Raw genomic sequence first — 12,707 nt, forward strand, 5'->3', positions numbered from 1 at the left:
ATGGGACATGAGAATTTAGTCTTCCTAAGTATAGATTCTAGGCATTTTCTTTAGGGAGTAACTTTCTAACCTAGGGATATAGGTAAGGAAGGAAAGGTTGTAAAAAAGAAAGAAAAAAAAGCAAGCTAATGGTGGGGAAGGATTCTAAAAAAGAAAGAAAGGAAGCCATTTACGTTTGGGGAAAGGTTGAGCAAAAGAGCGCCAGCTGTAGATTCTAAAAAAAAAAAAAAAAAGGGAGGGGAGAAAAAAAGAAGGAAAAAAGCCATTACAAGGATGGAAAGGCCAGACGGTTTTTGAAAGAAAAAGAAAAAAAGGAGAAAAGACGGAGAACGGAGCTCTGGTTCTCACCTCCTCATCTTGGAGATCAAGCTCACTCTCATATCCGATCTTCTCAAAAACAGCAGCGAGGGTCTTTCTCAAACACTCTCTCCCTCCCTCAAAACAGCAACTCTTGGAGATCAAGCTCTCATCTCTCCGTATCCCTCACTCTCCATCTCTCTGTCTCTGTCACTCTCGATCTCTCTAACTCCCTTTTCCCGCTCAACTCCCTCTCCTCTACGCCCATCCTCAACAGCAAGGAGATTAGTGGGAAGAAAAAAACAAAAGAAAAAAAAAAACAAAAAAAACAGCAAAGAAAAACCGATACTCTGTTTCTCTCTCTCTTTATCTCTCTCTCTCTCTCTCTCTCTCTCTCTCCCTCTCATACTCTCTCTTCCTCTCTCACGCCCATCCCTCCCCTCTGTCTCAATCTCACTCTTTCAATCTCATTCTCTCGATCTCTGTCTCACACTCCACTCCCTGTTTCACTCTCTCTCACTCTCTTGACCACTCTCTTCCTCTGTCTCTCCATCTCACTCACCCTCTGTTTTCTCACCCACACCCTCTCTAACAACAAGAAGGAAAAACAGAGCATTATAAACCAGCCATCCCACGGTGTTTCCCTCCCTCTCTCTCACTCTGTGTTTCCTCTGTTCTCTCATTTTGTGTTTACTGTGTTCTCTCACTCTCCCCTCATCCACCTCCACTCTCTTAGCCTCTCTCGCACCCTCTGTTTCCTACTCTCTCATCTATATTACCCACCATCTCTCAAACGAAAGGAAACAAAAAGAAACAGAGTATCATATTCCCTCACCTCTACACTCTCTTAGCCTCTCTGTCACCCTCTATTTTCACACCCTCTATCTGTCTCAAACTCTCTGTCTCTTATTCGGTCTCTCTCTCTTCCTCACTCATCTCTCTCTATCTCTCTCTATCTCTCTTTCTCTATCTCTCTCTCTCTCTCTCTCTCCATCTCTCTCTCTCTCTCTCTCCATCTAACTCTCTCTCTCTCTCTCTCTCTCTTTCTATCGAACCATCCTTGCCCATCCTCTCTCTCTTTCTATCGAACCATCCTTGCCCATCTCCCATCTAACTCTCTCAGTTACCTCCCTCTCCTCATCTGAGGAAAAATAAAAATAAAAACAAAGAAAAGAAAAGAAGAAAAAAATCGGATCGGATCGCACATCGGCGGGATATTTTCGGATTTTTCGGCTCTCGGATTCGGCGAGGATCTCGATCACAGGTAGGTGCTCAATTTTTGGATTTTTTCAGGATTATTTGGTATATTTTATGCATTATTGCATGATTTTTAGTATTTAATTGGATTTAATTGAATATTAAATATGTATGCTCAAAATCATGATCTGCATGGGTGTTTCAATTCCGTTTCGTCCCAAAATTTAATACAACGATCTATCTAAATAGAGTAAAATAACTGTCGGATCGGATCGGACATTGGATCAAAGGTTTTTTAGAATTTGAGTGAAGAGTAGAATTTTATTTAAAATAATGGCTGGGAAATTACGAAATTCGAAAAAATAGCCATCTCAGGATGATCTATTTTTTAGAATTTTAAATTTTTATTGTGTTCATCACATCAAAAAAAGGTTGGAGGACGTTTTCCGGAGTCGTAATTTTCTCGAAAATCGTGTTTTAAAAATAGAAAACTCTTCAAAAATATCTTTTTGACGAAGAAAAATAAATTATATACTAAACGGATTCGACAATTAATGAAATTTCGTGAGAAAATAATATGATACTGGTACATTCTACCATGAATTTTTGCGAATTTTGGGATTTGGTTTGGTATATTATTTTATGCTCTCTTTGAAAATTATCAGATTTTGGGGGAATTTTTATAGAAATCAGATCACAGATAAAATTCCCAAAATTTTTATAGTAGTCTTATATTCCATATTTCTAGTTTCTGTAAAATTTTCAAGTGATTTAGATCTTGTTTCATATGGGATGTAGTGTTAATTCATAATCTGGTCTGAAAATTGAAAAATCCCAAACTGATAGTAAATAGTTTTTAAAATTCATGAAAATCTCACAGCATGCTATGTTTACTTATATCGTACTACTCTAGAAATTTCATTGAATTTGGATTTCTATTTCTAGTAGTTTCTGTGTTATTTTTGCAATCTAGTCTTATTATTGTTAAATCAAAATTAAATATGAGCTTAATGTAAAAATCTGCAAAACTCTTTCAATAAGCTAGATTCTATCACATCTTGTTGCTGCAGAAATTTCAGATCATTTCGAATACGTTTGCAACAATTTCACTTGTAAAATCACTCATATGGTTTAAAACTGATAAAATTCATTGAAAATCCGAAATTAATTAAAAATCATCACAAAGTTTCTAAAGAACCTTAAAATTCTGTCACACGTTCACTCATCAATCCATCGAAACAGAAATCTTAGGATCTTTAGATTTCCCTGGAAAAATGGCCAGTGCATCCATAATCGTATCCCTATTGCACTCGATCCTTGACAATTTGAATATTTAAGCTATAGCATGTTGTTGGCTCCGAGGTTACTGTCCACGGAAATCCTGAGATATGCCAGGCAATAAGGTGCTATAACCTAAGTATTAAATTGCACAAGGAAAGAGCGCACGATTCCCTTCCTTGGATGCTATTCTGGGCCGAAATTGGTGAACCTTAGAACCATTGGTAATCCTTGAATGTCCAAAAACCGAAAAATCCTTGAAATATGAAATTAATTAACTTCAAGAGGTTGAATCGATTTGTCTCGAGTCTTTCGGAACTATTGGATTATGGTTTCCGATATAAGAACCATTAGAGCCCAAATTAGGAACACTAGTGTTGTGTCTTGTCCTAGGTTTTAGGGAGTCTTAGGTTTTAGGGAGTCCTAGAGTTAGGAGTCCAGCCTCATCACGTACGTTTGCTATGTATAGCAACCGTGCCATAGGTCTAGTTACACTAGTCACCCAATCTTTCCCTAGGACAAGCCTAGTAAACTGGGATGTAGGCTAACCTGCATTAGTCTAAGGAACAATTTGCATTTAGATAAGACTCATATAGCATCTTAGATGAAATCATAGGATAATAAAATCCTCAACTTGAATTAAATAACTCCTCTTAAAACTGTTGAAACAGTCAAATCAGTCTAGATCGGTGTCTTAGTTGAGTTAGGCATAAGTAGCTTAGCTTAGGTACACCGAACTACGTCGACTCTGATCCCAGTGAGGCTTGGGTACGTAGGTAGCTTGGATGTCTGATGGCATACCAACCGCGAGTCGGCTCCACAACAAATTGTGGGGTTTTGTATATTAATTTTCTTGCAAATGCTTAATTAAATCACTTAGGATTTTCCATGAAATTAGAATTTTAGGAGAATTTTCACTTAGATACAAATAAAGAAATCAAGATACACATTTAGGATTCACACTGAAATTAGATCATAGGATGCATGTCACGTAGTTCGCACACTAACAAAGAGTTGAATGAGCCATTTAAAATAAATTTAAAAGAGTTAACTTTTGGAATTGAAGACCGATTATCGGGCAGGAATAGTGCATGTGGTGGATAACTCCCCATACCTTCCATTCTTGTAACCAGGTAGCGAGTCTAGATTTCTGGTTAATTATGGGTCCTAGATCCCACATCTAGGTGGCGACTCTGTCAGTCTCTTTTGTGTGGAATTCGGATTGCCTTAGTGATCCCAAGTTCACATAAAAGATGAATTAAAACCAATAATAAAATGCACACGCCAATCGCGTGGGTACGAGAGACCAAGAGAGAGCGTGGCGGCTCGCGCCCCACCCCTCTCGCGGGATCGGGTCCCACAGTTTGGCGACTCTGCTGGGGACCACCTAACTTCATCAAAGCTTCAAAGGATAACTCATTTGAATTTAATTTAACTGGCTCATAAAAACTCTATACTTGTTAGATTAGTTTGTCTTGTTTTATCTTCTCATCACATTTTACTTGAACTCAATCTAACAAAACCTGAAGGCATCATAGATTGCGCGAACTTATTGCACACACTTACATCACTTGCATCTAAACCCTGCATCTCACTTGCACACACGTCCTATTTTAGGAACCCGGAGTGTTATCTAGCATGGTTGACTGGGATTTCATCACCTGGTGCCTCTGTGCTAGAGAAGCATTCCACCCTTAGCCTAGCACCTGATGGTGCGTAAACGGATCTCTTGTTCACGTACTGATACGCCGGACACTGGTACAGTATATCGAACATGGATTCGCGCTAAGGGAACTCTTGGCCTTACCCTTAGACTAACCCACACATGCATATAGTATGCGAACACATGTGCATCACGTGTGTGAGCCTAGCTTAGGACATCCTACCTACTTGTGTCTAGATTAGGCCGTAGTCCATCTTCCAATGGTTACGATCGGTCCTTAGGTACACAAACAAAGTCAAGAGTCGAGATCCTCTCTCCACTCCGTTAGATTAGGATTAGGGTTGATGCCTTCAGGTAACACTGTTAAAATGTGCGAAGATTAATGTGGGAGCCAGATCCCGCGAGAGGGGCGTGGGGCGCGAGCCGCCGCGCGCTCTCTCTTGGTCTCTCGTACCCACGCAATTGGCGTGTGCATTTTAATTATTGATTTGAATTTGTCTTTCCTGTAAACTTGGGATCACTAAGGCAATCCGAATTCCACACGAAAGAGACTGACAGAGTCGCCACCTAGATGTGAGATCTAGGACCCGTAATTAACCAGAAATCTAGACTCGCTACCTGGTTACAAGAATGGAAGGTATGGGGAGTTATCCACCACATGCACCATTCCTGCCCGATAATCGGTCTTCGATTCCAAAAGCTAACTCTTTTAAATTTATTTTAAATGGCTCATTCAACTCTATGTTAATGTGCGAACTAAGTGACATGCATCCTAGAATCTAATTTCAATGTGAATCCTAGATGTGTATCTTGATTTATTAATTTGTCTGGATTCATTCTAAGTGAAAGTTCTCCTAGAATTCTAATTTCATGGAAAACCCTAACTGATTTGATTAAGTATTTACAAGAAAATTAATATACAAAACACCACAATTTGTTGTGGTGCCGACTCGCGGGTGGTATGCCATCAGACATCCAAGCTGCCTACGTACCCAAGCCTCACTGGGATCAGAGTCGACGTAGTTCGGTGCACCTAAGCTAAGCTACTTATGCCTAACTCAACTAGGACACCGACTTAAACGGATTTGACTGTTTCAACAGTTTTAAAAGTAGTTATTTAATTCAAGTTGAGGATTTTATTATCTTAGGATTTCATCTAAGATGCTGCATGATTCTTATCTAAATGCAAGTTGTTCCTTAGACTAATGCAGGTTTGCCTACATCCTAGTTTACTAGGCTTGTCTTAAGGAAAGATTGGGTGACTAGTGTAACTAGACCTATGGTACGGTTGCTATTCATAGCAAGCGTCCGTGATGAGGCTGGACTCCTAACTCTAGGACTCCCTAAAACCTAGGACACGGCACGACACCAGTGTTCCTAAATTGGGCTCTAATGGTTCTTAGATTGGAAACCATAATCCAATGGTTCCGAAAGACACAAGATAAATCGATTTAAGTTCTCGAGGTTAATGAGTTTCAGATTTCGAAGATTTTCAGTTTCTAGACATTTAAGGATTACCAATGGTTCTAGGGTTCACCAATTTCGGCCTTGAATGGCATCCAAAGGAGGGAATCGTGCGCTCTTTCCTTGTGCAATTTAATACTTAGGTTATAGCATCTTATTGCCTGGCAGAATCTCAGGATTTCCGTGGACAATAACCTCGGAGCCAACAACATGCTATAACTTAAATATTCAAATTGTCAAAGATCAAGTTGCAATTGGGATACGATTATGGATGCACTGGCCATTTTTCCAGGAAAATCTAAAGATCCTAAAATTTCTGTTTTAATGGATTAAGGAGTGAACATTTGACAGAATTTTAAAGTTCTTTAGGAATTTTTATATGATTTTCAATTAATTTCGAATTTTCCATGGATTTTATCAATTTTAAGCATATGAGCGGTTTTACAAGTGAAATTGTTGCAAATAAATTCGAAATGATTTGAAATTTCTACAGCAGCAAGATGAAAATGTATGTAGCTTACATGATGAGTTTTGTATATTTTTACATTAAATTCACATTTAATCTTGATTAATCCATTAAATGTCCAGATTGCACAATTAACACATAAACTAGTAGAAATACCACTCTAAATTCTATGAAATTTCTACAGAAATACTAGATGAATCAAAATAGCATGCAGTGAGATTTTCATGAATTTTAGAAATTATTTACTACCAATTTCGGATTTTACAATTTCCAGACCAGATTATAAATTAACACTACATCCCATATTAAAACAGATCCAAATAACACGAAACGTTTACAGTAACAAGTAATATGGAAGATAAGACTACTGTAAAAATTTTATGAATTTTAATGATGATCTGATGTTAGTAAAAAGTCTCCTAAAATCTGATAAGTTTCAAAGAAAATATTAAATAATATACCAAATAAACTCCAAAAATCTTTATAAATTCATGGTAAAATGAATCAGTAACATATTATTTTTCCACGAAATTTCATTAATTTTAGAATCTGTTTGGTATATAATTTAATTTTTCTTCGTCAAAAGATGTTTTTTGAAGAGTTTTCCATTTTTAAAACACAATTTGCGGAAAAAATCAGAAAAATTCGGAAAAATACAGAAATATTTTGAGAACAATGCACCTACCTGTGGTGAAGATCTCCGCCCAATCCAAAAAAATATAAAAAATCCTGCCGCCGCCGATCCGCTCCGCCGTCTTTCGCTTTCTCTGGAGTGTTTAGAGGGAGTGATTGAGGGAGTGAAGAGATAATGGAAGAAGAATATTAGGGAGAGGGATGGAAGAATATATTGAGGAAAGGGATTGGAGGGAGTGATTAGAAGAGATAATGGAAGAGAAAGAATTAAAAACTTTCCCTTTGGGGTTAGGATATAAATCCCATCATTTCCAAAGATTTCATAAGATTAGTCATTCATGATCTATCCGTTGAAAACAATCCTATGCTATCTCATCTAATCTTTGATCGTATGCCTTTCATTCTTCTATCATGTGATTCGATCATGTATTCATACTTTCTCTAAACTGGCAGGAACTTATCCCAATCTCGTGTTCATGTAATCTTGATCATCCTCGTATCCTTTTTCTTGGCTTACAGGCACAATGTCTACTCGTATAATTCTTGATTGGATCCGTGGTACATTAAGAGAATCTCACATCTATGCCATAAGTGAGCAAGAGAAAAATCTCTTCGGCTACGTGGCAACCATTAAGCTCGATTGGGGATTACTCTATGCCGCATCAGAGTGTTGGGATCCCGATCATCATGTCTTCTGTTTTGGCAACCAAGAAATGTGTCCCACCTTTGAAGAATGGTGTGCCTTATTGGAATATCTTATGGATGGCCCTCTAGTGAAGCCATCCTGTGTTCCAGATTATCGTCCTTTGTTCCTTCGCTTAATGAATAATCCAGATGAATCCATGAACTCTTTCATGAAAGGCCAAGAAGTGTCCATGCAACATCTGATTGACATTTACCCTCCTATTGGACACATTGGTGCTGTTGATATTCAAAAAGCACGACGGCGCGCTTTGAGATTCTGCTCCTTTGCTAGGTTCCTCACTGTCCAGCCTTCTCGCTTTGCGTTAGCTGTTCTTTTGGATCTCGTTGATCAAATGGATCGTGGCGCCAATCCAATTCCTCCTATGCTTGCAGAAACCTTCAATGGATTGGATGATATGGCTCGTCTTCGTGCCAGCTCAGGTCCAGGCTCTTATGTTCGCTCATTCGTTGGTTCTTTCTCAGGATGTCCTGCTTTACTTCAGGTGTGGTTATACCACAAGCTAAAAATCGCAGCTCCTGTGCATTTCAATCATACGTTATACACCTTCAGTGAATGGCGTCATGATGTTTCCTTTGATCATAAAAGCGATTGGGTTGAATGGTTAAAATCTCGCCAACAAGATCAGATTTACTGGCAAATTCCTTGAATCCAAGAAGCTGTCTTCAACACCAGAGAAGCTAACTACGTTCGCCTTCTTGGTCTAAAAAAGACTTCCTTTTATGTTCCTGCCAGGATCCTGCGTCAGTATGGAAGGGAGCAATCTATTGTGCCTCCCCTTCGTCATTTTTATCCGCCTGAGGATCTCAAGCCCAAGATTGTCAAAGCCGTTTCATCTGCTTGGGATGTCAGACTCATCAAACCCTTAAAAGAGTCAGTTGAGGAAGATTGTCGTCCGAAGAAGAAGTCTAAAAAGAATGCTTAGTTCCATGTTTAATTTTATCCGTTTATCTTTGAAAGAATGAACCCTGTACTCAAGCTTTAATGATCGATCAATAAAGTTCATCTTTCTCTCTCATTATCTTGGTCTATGCGTGCATCATTGTCTACTTCTTTCTGAGTTTAAAATATGTCTTTCAAATATTTCAGGGCAGTAAACACCATAGCTAACCCCACTACTCCTTGGGTTCGGATCTCTTCACGATTGGAGAGGAATTCTGTATCCCCGCCAGCTTCTCTGAGAACCCCAGCATCTCCTTCTTTCTCATCCTCATCCTCGCCAATGGCAGACAACCAAGTCGGTCTTCCACCCGCTGCTATTACCGATACCCTCACCTTGATTCTCCAGCAACTTCAAGAGCTCAAAGAAGAGAACCGAGTTATCAAGGCTCAGCTTTCTGAGAAGTTGGGACCGTCGTTGTCCAAAGATAAAGGGCCCATGCACCAAGCAGCTACTTCAGCAGCACCTGCCCAGCCAGTATTCATCACTATCCCTGATAAAGCTGAAGAAGATTTGGAAAGAGAGCAGTATAGCGAGGATCGCAGTAGGCCTTCTCAGTCCATGGTTGATAAGACTGTTATGGAGAAATTAGAAAGTCTTACCAGGAAAGTTCAGGACATCCAGTTTCAAGACCAGGGTGGTTTTAATCCAAGTGACCTTACACTGTTTCCCGAAATCCGCATTCCTGCTAATTTTCAAATGCCGGATTTCGACAAATATGATGGTGTGGGTTGTCCAATCACACATTTGGAAATGTTCACCATCATGTGTCAGCCTCAAGGCTTATCTCCTGAGCAAATGGCTCAATTGTTCCCAGTTTCCCTAACCAAGGTTGCTAGGAGATGGTTCATGGTCTTGGACAAGACCCGTTACAGGACATGGAAGGATATCGGCGAGCAATTCATCAGGCAGTTCAAATATGATGATGGGACAGAAATCACCAGAAAGGATTTAGAGAGAACAAAGCAAGACTCGAGGGAATCCTTTCTGATTTTTGTGAAAAGATGGAGGAGAATAGCAGCTCAGATGATGGAGCGCCTGTCTGAGGAGGAGCAGGTTCAAATAATCATGAAAAATATTTCCCCCAACTCCAGTATCACATGTCATTACAATATTATCCAGACTTCAAGCACTTCATTGTGGCAGGCACCCAGATAGAGGAGGTTATGGCTCAAGGTGTATTTAACCGTAGCAACCCAAACCCCAGAGATTTCAAAAAATCCCCGCCAGCCCAAGTCAGTAGTATCTCTCGTTCCAATGCTCAGCCCTCTAAATCCCAAGAACCTTTAGTGATGGACTATGCTCAACCCGCGACCGCACCTCGGCAACAAATCCGGGTAGAATTTACCCCTCTCCCATTCCATCTTCAGAGGTGCTTAAGCAGTGTCTTGCTTCAGGTCGCATAACCCTACCTGCCATCCGGCCTCCCCCCAATCCTCTACCTGCAAATTGGCGAGCTGACCTACACTGTGAGTACCACAGAGGTCCTGGTCATCTTACTGACAACTGCATTGCCTTGAAATATAGAATCCAGAAACTCATTGATGAGAAAGTCATTGCATTCCAGCCAAGACCCAATGTCACCCAAAACCCGCTACCTGGTCATGCTAACCCTCCTGCTGCCGTTAATGCCATAACCATAGGAGATTCTGAGTTTGACCCTCTCACCCTCATATGTGCTTTAGAACCTGTTTCTGAACCCCAAATCATCTTCTGTGATGAATCATACCCAAGAGAGTCAGTACCTCCCTTGGTAATCACCTAGGAGCCACAAGTCCCTCAAATTATCTTTTATGATGAGCCTGAATTGGATGAAGTCAGACATGTGACAAGGGGCGGAAGAATTTTCAAACCTGCTGAATTGAGAGTCGAAAATCCAGGGGCATTGCCTCGAGGAGAGGAGCCGCAATATGTGAAAGATCCAGATGATGAAGTTGTACAGCAGTTGAAGAAAACTCACGCTGTTATATCTGTATGGGGATTATTGATAGCATCAAAGAAACACAGAGATGCTCTGTTGAAAGAATTGAATACCACACAGGCATCCTCAGAAATATCTCCGGAGCAGCTGGCTGAAGTTGTTTCTCTAACCCAGGCCACCAGGGCCATTAGTTTCTCAGATCAGGAGCTGCCTCCTCAAGGTCGGAATCATGCTAGAGCTCTTCATGTCACTATTGTCTGTGGAGGCAAGAAAGTACCATCTGTGTTGGTAGATAACAGATCCGCCTTGAATGTGTGTCCATTGAGAACTGCCATTACCTTGGGTTTCGGTCCCACTGATTTTGCCGAATCAACCCTTGGTATCCTCGCATATGACAACACCCGCAGAAATGTGGTCGAAGTTCTTACCACCAAGATTGTTGTAGGCGGTCAAGAATTTGAGGTTGAGTTTCAAGTTATTGATATCAAGGCCTCGTTTAATATGCTTCTGGGACGTCCCTGGTTGCATAAGGAATGTGCTGTTGCTTCAACCCTTCATCAAAAATTGAAGTTCATCAAAGATGGGAAGTTGTTCACTGTCAGAGGTGACGAAGAGCCAGAAATAGGACAGATAACAGGAGAAACTCTGATCCTTCCAGTTACAGAAGCAGAAGATTATAACTTGAATGGTTTCGCGTTCGACGTTGCTGCTATTTCCTATGAAGAGGCCTCTCGGGAGGAGTTGTGTTTACCTTTTGCTATCAGTCCTGTGGTTGCCAAAATAATGAGAAAAATGAATTACTTTCCTGGTATGAATTTGAGCCGTGATCCAAGCAAGGCATCTCACTGGCGCCCAATCAAAGCAAACCGTGGAATTTTGGTCTTGGATATGTACCTATTGAGGAGGAGGAAGCCATGCAAGAATTGTTGAAATTGAAGGAAGAAGTCCGCCGCATTGGAAGGGTACTCCCAATGGCTCCCATATTCCTTATCGATGAATGGTCATTTTATCAAAGAAGGTGAGACTTCTACATACTATGGGTTTTCTGAACCGTGGTATGACTCAGTGACAGGGATCATGATACCTGGTTTTGAAATATTCAGTGGCCTTGCTCTCCCAGAAACAGAACCGCCGATATATTATGTTGAGAAAGCTGTTGAGGACTGGTTAGTCTACCTTGAGCCAGATGTGCTGGGATCTTTGTTTGAAGAAAATGTGCCTGATGTTGATTACTATTCTGAAGAACAAGAAGAGACAGATTGTGAAGATGTGCCGGTGGCAGTTATTCAGAGTAATGATACCTTTACTGAACCTCAGAGTCAGATTGCACCCGCAAAAGAAAATCTTTCAAACTTGAGTTCTGATGTTTTTCCATCTTATTTTATTGCTAAGTCAAGTCTAGTCAAGTCGATTGAATCAGTGTCAATGCCTAGTCCAGGCGAGTCATTTTTTGAGTTTATTTACTATGTGAATCCTGAGCCTGTTCAGGATGAGTCCAATGATAGTGATGTAATTTCTTTCAATTCAATGAAATCTGATTCTCAGTATGTCTCTGTGTTTGCTTCTGACTTTAATAATGATAACACTCCCTCCTCAGACGAGGAAGAAGGGATCGATGAAACTCCCCTTGAATTGCAGCATATGCTCAAACAAGAGGAGGAGCGCCGAGCCCAGCCTCTTAAAGATGAAATCGAAGTTATAAACATCGGAACAGAAGATTTAATACAGGAAATACGAATTGGAAATACTCTATCCTCTGAAGAGTGCGATGAATTAATAAACCTACTTAAGGAATATAAAGAAGTTTTTGCCTGGTCCTACAAAGATATGCCCGGGCTGAGTGAAGACATTGTTCAGCACAAGCTACCTTTGTTGCCAGGAATTAAACCTAAAAAGCAGAAGCTAAGGAGAATGAAGCCCGAGTGGGTCTTGAAAGTAGAAGAAGAGGTTACTAAGCAGTTGAATGCTGGATTTCTGCAAGTGGTGGAATATCCAGAATGGCTCGCAAATATAGTACCTGTACCGAAGAAAGATGGAAAGGTGAGAATGTGTGTAGATTTCAGGGATTTGAACAAGGCAAGTCCAAAAGATGATTTCCCTCTACCACATATCGATATCCTGGTAGACAATACGGCCGGGCATGAA

The 12,707-nt window shown here is 40.3% G+C and overlaps 1 protein-coding gene across 1 annotated transcript; it reads left to right on the forward strand.

Annotated features, from left to right (window-relative positions):
* The first annotated feature begins 1,365 nt into the window (after positions 1–1,365).
* Positions 1,366–8,812, forward strand: LOC143891429 (uncharacterized). Its single transcript, XM_077396003.1, has 2 exons — positions 1,366–1,561; positions 7,518–8,812. Exon 2 carries the CDS (start codon positions 7,523–7,525, stop codon positions 8,348–8,350), a length of 828 nt encoding a protein of 275 aa, XP_077252118.1. The 5' UTR covers positions 1,366–1,561; positions 7,518–7,522; the 3' UTR covers positions 8,351–8,812.
* The last annotated feature ends 3,895 nt before the right edge of the window (positions 8,813–12,707 follow it).

The sequence above is a fragment of the Tasmannia lanceolata genome, unplaced genomic scaffold (assembly GCF_043159265.1).
Source record: "Tasmannia lanceolata isolate RefF3 unplaced genomic scaffold, GAP_Taslan_0.1 ptg000013l, whole genome shotgun sequence".
Taxonomy (NCBI): domain Eukaryota; kingdom Viridiplantae; phylum Streptophyta; class Magnoliopsida; order Canellales; family Winteraceae; genus Tasmannia; species Tasmannia lanceolata.

What these genes read in the sequence shown, in the direction of transcription:
- LOC143891429 (XM_077396003.1), top strand. Translation starts at nt 7,523, where the DNA reads ATGTCTACTCGTATAATTCTTGATTGGATCCGTGGTACATTAAGAGAA.